The following is a 9536-nucleotide window of genomic DNA, read 5'->3' as shown; positions in this document are numbered from 1 at the left end:
AGAAAACTTCCCTAACCTTAAGAAAGAGTTGCCCATGAACATACAAGACGCCTACAGAACTCCAAATAGACTGGACCAAAAAAGAAATTCCTCCCATCACATAATAATAAAAACTCCAAATGCACTAAACAAAGAAAGAATTTTAAAAGCAGTAAGGGAAAAAAGGCAAGTAACATACAAAGGCGGGCCTATCAGAATTACAGCAGACTTCTCGCCAGAGACTATGAAAGCTAGAAGATCCTGGGCAGATGTCATACAGACCCTACAAGAACACAAATGCCAGCCCAGGCTACTATACCCAGCAAAATTCTCAATTACCATAGATGGAGAAAACAAGATATTCCATGACAAAACAAAATTTACACAATATCTTTCCACAAATCCAGCCCTACAAAGGATAATAGATGGAAAACATCAACATAAGGAGCAAAACTACACCCTAGAAGAAGCAAGAAAGTAATCTTTCAACAAATCCACACAAATCTAATTCTGCCTCTTACAACAACAACAACAGGAAGTGACAATTATCTTTTCTTAATATCTTAATATGAAAATTAATACTACCAACATATCCTAAACGATTGAAATCCAATAATATGAGGAATTGGAAATTTGTTGTCATCCAATGGTCTCTCTAATTTGGTAATTGGAGAAATAGGTCCAATATTGTACTTTCAGCTTGTTTGTGACAGTGTCTTACTGTGTACAACATAAGGGTCTTCAAATCTTGCTTCTCCTATCTCAGCCTCTCTATTAGTAGTATTGTTTATTTCATGTTTTTACACTATACTATGGTTTCAGAACATCTTATATATTTCAAAAGTATTTATATATCCAAGGGAGACATAGACAATTAACTTAGGAGGTGACTTGTAGGAAAGAGAACAACAAAGAGTGAGACTGAATGCTTTGCTTGACATTTGTAGCTCTTTTATCAAGTTTGAAGAAGAGGACTTTACAAGTTACTCTTTCTCTGAGATGAATGCTTTTCCAAATCATCACAGCCAATGAACCAGATTCTTACCCACATCTAATGTCTGTGCCACCCTCCAAGCAGAACCATTGTTCATTGAAACAGTTGGTGAAGGACTTTATAGATAGACTATCTTAATACATACCATTTCTTAAATGAATGTAACCTGTTCTCTGTGGCCTGAGAATAAATTCACTGACTCAAGTCAAATAGTTTTGACCATAGCAGGAAGTCTGTATCCAAAAATTGTGCCTACAATTCATTCTTTGGTGCAGCAGAACTGTCAACTCTCAGCTTAGCTACGATGGAGGTAAAATCCTTCGGTGATTTGAGGGCCATTGAAGTACAGCCTTATTACAATGAAATCCAATGTCTAAAAATTGTTCTTATTTTGGGCTTGTACCACAGAAAGAGCCAAGACTTTAAACTATACTAAATATAAAACAAACAAAAAGACTTTATATATTTATGTTCATTCAAGAAAATACTAGTAGTGAGGTATTATTTTGAAATATACAGTTCATATGTTTGGAGTTATTGGAAATTTATACTCAGAAAAACGTATGTATTTTCAGTATTGCTGTAGACAAGCACCCACATAACACTGTTAAGTTGATTGTTGTTTTATATCAAACAACTTTTATAATACTCATTTTCATTGGTCCAATATTTTATAAATTTTAAGGAATATGACAAAAAAAGATATTGTAGGTATTGAAGGGGGGTCTCTGGGAGGAGTTGGAGTACAAAAGGGAAACAAGAATGTGATTTAATTCTATTTACTTAAAACATGTTTTTAAATGTTAACAAATTCAGACAAATTGAAATCATGTAACTTTTCTCATCATAATGCAATAAAAGTTAAAAAATAATAAAAAAAAAAAAGAAAGAAAGAAAGAAAAGAAAACATTTGAGACCAGGGAGAGAACCACCTGAAAAGAACAAGACCCATCATGCTTAGAGCTCCCCTGGCGTTGGGAAGAGTTTTGTGCTGGCTCGGAGTAGACACACCTTTATAGGTATGATACCTGAGTCAAGGGCCCTCAGCACTGCTGTTTCAGAGCTGGTAAAGAGGCCTCCAGAGAATTAAACTAATCCAGAAGTCATTTAGCTTTGTGCCACAACAAAGTGCAGCAGTGCCAGCGACCCAGTGCCCAATCGTGTAAAATTCTTAATGTTGGGTACCAGTCAAAAATGACTAGGCATGTGGCCAGGTGTGATAACATATACGTGTAATATCAGTACTTGGGGGGCTGAGGCAGGGGGATTGCCTAAAGACCAAGCTGGACTACATGGAGACCCTGCCTCAAAGAGGGCTAAGGGAAACTAGGCATATAAGAAGCCAGCAACCTGTGGCCAGAAACCAACCCAGACTGGGGCTGGAGAGATGGCTCAGCAGTTACAGCGCTTGGTGCATTTGCAAAGGACCTGGTTTGGTTCCCAGCAACCATGCAGTGCCTCACAATCTTTAAGTCCTCACAAGTCTTTAACTCCAGTTCTAGGGGATCTGACATGACACCTCCTTCTGCCTTCCTTGGGCACCAGGCACACACACAGTGCAAATACATACATGCAAGCAAACATTCATGCATAAAAAATTAATAAACCTTTTAAAATTCGAGCCCAGAAATGACAGATAATGGGATTCTGAAACAAAGACCTTAGAAATGTTAAGTCCTACAGGTAAACAAGGAGACCAAGAACTTTGCACATAATGAAAGAAGAAAGTGAGGCCGAACTGACTGGAAGGAAGACGCTGGGTGCCTGGGTGCCTCAGACGGAAGCCCAGCACTTGAGAGGTAGATATAGGATGAGCACAGCTTGAGGCCAGCCTGAGTTACAGAGTGGGCCTGAATAAAATTAAGGGGCGGGGAGTGTGGTCACAACAAAGATTAAATATTACCGAAGAAAACATCAGTGAACTTGAAGACAGCAGTAGATGTTTTCTGAAAAAATATGACCAAATCAACAGCAATAATAAAACCCCAGAATTCTCCATTTAATACTAGGGTGGGGGCTGCCTTTGACTGTTAGTGACTGTAACCATGGGAAACAAAACAGAGAATTAAAGGGGTCATAGTAAACTCAGCCATGCCCAGCACGGTGACTGTGTTCAGAACACTCCAGTTAAAAGGCAGGCCGATTTCTGAATTCTAGGCCAGCCTGGTCTACAGAGTGAGTTCCAGGACAGCCAGGGCTACACAGAGAAACCCTGTCTTGAAAAACCAAAAAAAAAAAAAAAAAAAAAAAAAAAAAAAAGTTGGAGGGCTAGAGGTCACAGTGGTACAGTATCCTTTTTAGCATTCTACAAAACCCTAGGCTAAGTTCCCAAGGTATGTAGTTACTTAGGTAGGTAGATAAGTAAGCATGCGGGTGATAGATAGATTGATGGGTGATTGATAAGTAGATAGATAGATACATACATACATACATATGGTAGGATTGAATAGAGCATACTTTGGCTTGGTTTATGGCACACCTATAATCCTAGCATTTGGGAGGGTGAGTTGGGAGGATCAAGAATCAAGGCCAGTCTGGACTACTACAAGATCGGATCTCAAAAAGCAGCCTATTTATTCTTAGAAGGCTATTTTGTGCCTTTTAAAAGTTATAATTAATTAATTAATGAAGTTTTTGCCTTACCTGTCTGTGGAGTTTGTCAGTCCCTTGGACAGCTGGCACAATACTATGAAGTGAATCACACGATTTTCAGATTTACTGGATAGGTTTTTGTTTATTTGTTGTCTTAATGATTGTTTCCATGGCCATGTTTACTTACCTCAGCGTCTGCTCTGCTAGGGTTCAAAATTTCCTTCAAGTAGTCCTCCACCATGCCCAAGCTCCTTAGCCCACTAGTAATTAATCCTGCTGGCTGCCTTTGCTCACCTCAGCCCTACCTTTGGAGCTACTGTTAGTAGCGCCTCCCTCTCAGGCAAGCTGCTCCTGAGAGTCCCAAGAGCACCTCCGTGCTTAAGGGCACTTTGTCTTCACTGGGGCCAGGGCATTGTCACCGAAGGTGCAAGTTCAAGTGTATGTCTCAGCCTCCCAAGTGCCTGGATAATGGGCACTGTCACTCTGACTAGCTGCAAACTCCACCCCCACGCCCACCCCTCCCCTTTTCTCTCAGTCTCACACACTAGTTTGTTTTAGGCATCACATAAAAATGGCTAACTGCGGGCTGGCGAGATGGCTCAGCGGGTAAGAGCACTGACTGCTCTTCCGAAGGTCCTGAGTTCGGATCCCAGCAACCACATGGTGGCTCACAACCATCCGTAATGATGCCCTCTTCTGGTGTGTCTGAAGACAGCTACAGTGTATTATGCCCGAGCTAGTGGGACCGGAGCGAGCGGGCTGGAGCAAGGAGAGGTCCTGAGTTCAATTCCCAGCAGCTACATGATGGCTCACAGCCATCTGTACAGCTACAGTGTACTCATATAAATAAAATAAATCTTAAAAAAAAATGGCTAACTGGAAGAAAACCCCAGGTCCCATGGTGTGAATGAGTTATGTCTCATCTGTTATGAATGAGACAGTGCCAGAAACTCCCACAGACTCTGTTGTCCCTAGTCTCTGAGGCCAAGAATTGGACACCTCTTCTTTGTCACCCTGCAAGGGTCATTGTGACTGGCACAGATAACTTCATGATTCACCCCCAGGACCCAAATAATGAAGTCCTTTGCCACAAGGAAAACAAAACCAAGGAACCAAGCAAACAAACAAATACTGAGGGTGAATAGCCGAACCCCAGGAGGTCTCCCCAGCGCCGCAGGAGGCGGGATGGGTCGGGTAGGGGTGGTCTTTAGTCTGAGATAAGTGTGGTTCTAAGACACATGCAAATTCTTTCCTGCTTGACCAACTCTTCTCAACTCTCTTGATCATCAAATTTGGTTTGTCTTAAAGAGTCATAACACGTAGTTTAACTTTTATATTTAACCTCTAAAACCCAAGGAAGTAAATCCTGGGAATAGTGGTTCGGCAATAGTTTGTGAGCACTTGTTGAAGGCAGGTGTTCCCTCTCAGGACTCTAAGGCTTTTCACCTGCGAAACAGAGGCAGGTGGGTCTCTGAGTTTAAGACCAGCCTGAGCTACTGAGGGATCCTGTTTCAAAAGCAAAACAAAAAATTTCAAGACACAATGCCTGAGGTGGCCTCTTCTTTTAATTGAACTCATTCAACTAGAAATGCAAGCAGCTCTGAATTCTACCTCTATCAAATTTACTTTCGTACAAAAACATGCTGCTGAAGGTGGAAGGAAGAAGGGATTAAAGGTGTGCTTCGCAACACCTGTGTTGAGACATGTTTAAGACCTTGTTCTGTAGTAAATTGTTGGGGTGGTAGGCAAACGAAAGCTTTACTCCACTGCTGTAATAGTTGTTGGGGAAAAAATGTTAGAGGCTGAATGTTGAACTGTCTAGTAAAGCAGCTAGGCTACTCTGGGTCTAGGTGCTGCTCTGTTCTTTCTGTAGTCCTACCTTCACGTGGCTCTCTTAGAAGTCGGGGTTTCCCCCTGAGGCATGTTCTACAGAGACTCCAGGGTAACTGGCTCCAGAACCAGGCTTCCGGGAGCTGTTCCAGATGAAGCTGGTCCCTGATCTCAACCACACCCCCCACAGCTCTGGCGTGACCCCTACCTACATAATCTCAGAAGTTCTAGGTGATTAATAAGTCGTGAAGATGCTGGCTTTACACCTGTCGTATTCTAAGGGGAAGACAGAACAGACTGATCAGACATTGGTAATTTCGAAGTTGAAGAAAGCCAGTCCAGCTCCAAGAAGGAGTTCTGGAGTTCTTTCCAGGCCGCCGTCCCGTGAAACGCAATGTTGTGTCATGTGACTGCAGAGATGTGTCTGTGTGTTTTTCTTCTGTTTCCTACTGGTGCTGGGTCAGTTGCCTGCTGCTGTGTATGTCACCGCACCACTCCACCACCAAGGGCTGAAAACTGCCGACTCCGCACACCAGTGGGGGGGGCACTCTGATTTAGTTTACTGGATCAGTTACCTCCGAGTGTTTGAAAGTTTGTGTGCCAGCATGAGCTGGCAATAACAGCTGGCATCTGTCATACACACTGTCCAGTGCTGCTTAGGTCATTCACAGGTACCATTTCAGTTCATAACAAGGCCAAAGGTCTCATCATTAGAGTAGATTCAGAGTATGCCCAGTGCCACATGGTCATCTTCCAGACTGCTTAAAGAGTGCCTCGTGAATTCTGAGTGGCGTTATCTCTCTATGGCCTCTGCGTCAGCTCCTGCTTCCTCACCTGCTTGAGTTCCAGTCCTGACTTCCTCTCGTGATAAACAGCCATGTGGAAGTAAGCTAAATAAACCCTTTCCTCCCCAACTTTCTTCTTGGTCATGATGTTTGTGCAGGAATAAAAACCCTGACTAAGACAACCACCCACGATTTACTCTCACACTACCCTGACTAGGCCTGTCTTCCTGTGGAGGTTAGGATGCTGAGCTCTGCAGGAGGACCTTAGCTCACACACTGGAAGGTTCGGGAGGACCTTAGCTCACACACTGGAAGGTGCAGGTTGGCTCCTGGCTACTGAGGACCTTGGCTATTGTGCCTGCTGGTTGACTATAGTAGGAAGCTGAGACACCTCTAGACCTCTGAGTCCCCTGGATTGGAAGACCTGACTTTGGGTCGCACTACATTTTTCTGCTTAAACTAGAGCTGTTTTGTTGGTTTTATTTGCAGTTTTACAGATGTAAAGGAATTGAGAAAGTCATAAATGTAAACTGCCTTTCTGGCAGTTGAACCATCATCAGACTTTGTCCCCTGAGAGTCCGGTATTTATTTGCTCTGCTCCCTGCAGCCCAGCCTCTCTTGCTTTCCTGGTTCGCACTCTGACGCCCATCTTTGACTTCATTGGCTTCCTTGGTGCTGAGGGGGAATGGAAGAACTTCTACTTTTTTCTTTACATTTCTTAGACTGTGAGTTTATTTTTAAAAAAAAAAAAAAGAAAAAAGAAAAGAAAAAGCTTAGAAGGACAGTTACCTGATCCTGGAACTCCAGCCGGCCAGCCCAATGGTGGGGCCTTCTTAGCTTGGCAAAGACTGACAGTGAGGGTCGGTCTGGTCCCTAACACTGGTGAAGATTGCGGGGGGGGGGGCACAAAGCCTCAAAACTTTAATCAATCATGATAGGGTCAGACTGAAAGGATTGTGTTGTATTTACATTGAATATTTAAACTGTTTAAGGATCTAACTTCATAAATTGACCAGCACAAATTAATCATATGGGTAGTATCTATATGTTGTGTTCTATTAGGATTCTGAAACTCAGTGCCCTTGGGCTGGGCAAGGTCCAATCTAGTTCTTATGCCCGGCTCTAGTTGCAGATGCCTATAAGTACTTTGATAGCTTAGTAAATTAAGGAACATTGCCAAGAAGGAATGTTATGTATTTTTTTTTGGAAATGTCTAAATGTACACAAAACCAAGAGGAATAACATAACTAATCTTCATGTGCCAGCTTTGGTGGCTTCAGTGGGTGCCCACTCTGGTTTTAAGATCAATTCTAAACATGTCATATGGGACCTTAACTCTTCAAAGGAGCAGAGTCCTTGCTTTGGAAGCCTAACATATGTCTATAATGATTACTTCTGTTCCTGTAGCTCAGGGACCATCAGTTTTTCCAAACCTCTAATTGGTTTCTCTTCTCCAGGGCCCAGTCATTTACGCACAGTTAGACCACTCTGGCGGACACCACAGCGGCAAGATTAATAAGTCAGAGTCTGTTGTCTATGCGGACATCCGGAAAGACTAAGAGAACACCCCAAACATTTCTTAAGCAAGAAACAAATCCAAACTGGACTCCTGTGCAGAAAATGTCCATAACCGCGGGTGACCTTGAGGACTCAGGCAAGGACAAGCACATATATACTCGGAGAGAGAAGAAAATGTGTATAAAGGATATGTATATTCTATTTAATCTTCCTGATGTGAGAGGCCAACGTTGCATGATGACATGGTATGAGTCTATGTATGTGTAAATTGTCTTGCTGTTTCTGTATATTCTTTTAGAGTCATTTCTAGCTGGAAAGTTTCAGAAACATCCTGTCGTCCCGTGTGTGGCATGGTTTGCCTTATTGAAGACTGCAGAGCTGTCCGTCCTTCCAGCAGACGTGGCCCTTTCCTAAGGGCTCAACCAGTCTCAGCATTTCCTGTAGTTAGAGAATGAGATGTCTAGTGGAAGTGTGTCTCTTACAGTATCAAGACCGTTTTTGTTCTGTGCCTGTGCTAGCTGATAGACACCATCCATTAGCCATGCCACCTGAGGACAGATTAACAAGTGACTGGCAATGCTTTTCTTTTCTTTCTTTTTCTTTTTTCTTTTTTCTTTTTTTTGTTTTTTTTTTGTTTTTTGTTTTTTTGTTTTTTCTGAGACAGGGTTTCTCTGTGTAGCCTTGGCTGTCCTGGAACTCACTCTGTAGACCAGGCTGGCCTCCAACTCAGAAATCCGCCTGCCTCTGCGTCCCGAGTGCTGGGATTAAAGGCGTGCGCCACCACTGCCCGGCTGATGCTTTTCTTTATATGAGGGAATTTGGAGCTTGAGGTCGTCCTCGTCACCATCCTGCTATTAGCTACAATCTCACCACTGTCAGCACGCTGACACAGCGGCTGTGTGAGGCAGTGATTATGGGTAAAAGGGTACAGGTCACAGAGCCCCAGCATGACATTACTGTGTGAAAGACTTCAGAGGCAGCCAGCATCTCCTTTCTTCTCTTCTTAGGGAAGAGATTCTAGATACCTCCTGACACCAGGTTCTTTACCATCGCCTTGTGGTGCTGAGACAGTGTATATGGTGCTAGTACTCTGTGGGCTTTGTTCAAATGACACCTCTTCTTAAGAGCTTTCTACATCTAACTCTGTGACCTCCCTGTCCAGTTAGACCCAAATCCTCTGTTGGCCAAGCCAACCTTCTTTCCTAGGCAGAAACAGCCACCTGACCTGAGCCTGCAGCCTGGTTCCTGCTGCTCACAGGACAGTGTGCAGGCCTCATGGCCTAACTCCACACACCACCTCCTTTGGAGTATCCGGTCTCTTTCCTGCAACTCTGTGTCCTGGGCCTGGCTACAGATAACAGTGAGGTCACGTCCAGATGGCAGACCTGCGCTTCCTGTGTCTTCTGACCAGAAGAGTGCATTCGAATGAGAAGAGACACCTTAAAGGGATGGCTTTTAAAATTCCTGCCTGTATTTTCTCATGGAAATGCATCCAGCTAGGAGAGCTGCAAACAAGTTCATTGTTACTTTTTGATACTTTCATTTGTACTTCTGTGAATATTTTAATACATCTTTTTGGATTTCTGAATGGTAGTATCTGCTTGTTTTTAATCAAACAGAAAAAGAGATAAAAGCCTTTTCAGGTGAACCATTGCAGCTACACAAACCTCTATCCTTGAAACACACTTCCTGTGTGCCTACTTCAGAGCCTAAAATGGGACTATTGCAGATGTTTGTGTGAGATCTGTTCTCTAGCTTAAGTCTGCCTTCAGATGTCCCCTTAGATCTTCTGTGACATATAAAGCCACCTCAGGACAGTGAGATGGCCCAATGGGCCT

The 9536-nt window shown here is 43.1% G+C and overlaps 1 protein-coding gene across 3 annotated transcripts in view; it reads left to right on the top strand.

The window, feature by feature from the left end:
• The window catches only part of Mpzl1 (myelin protein zero like 1), a 44320-nt gene extending 35034 nt beyond the window's left edge, over window positions 1–9286 (top strand). For 2 of the 3 annotated variants that reach the window (XM_031388070.1, XM_031388089.1), the window contains one exon: window positions 7638–9286. In XM_031388070.1, coding sequence (XP_031243930.1) covers window positions 7638–7739 — 102 coding nt within the window. In that variant the 3' untranslated portion in view covers window positions 7740–9286. The remainder of the gene's footprint in view (window positions 1–7637) is intronic. The other variant, XM_031388080.1, reaches the window with a different exon arrangement.
• Window positions 9287–9536: the final 250 nt, after the last annotated feature.

This window comes from Mastomys coucha, unplaced genomic scaffold (assembly GCF_008632895.1).
Source record: "Mastomys coucha isolate ucsf_1 unplaced genomic scaffold, UCSF_Mcou_1 pScaffold1, whole genome shotgun sequence".
NCBI classification, from domain to species: Eukaryota; Metazoa; Chordata; class Mammalia; order Rodentia; family Muridae; genus Mastomys; species Mastomys coucha.
This window is presented reverse-complemented; position numbering and strand designations above follow the sequence as displayed.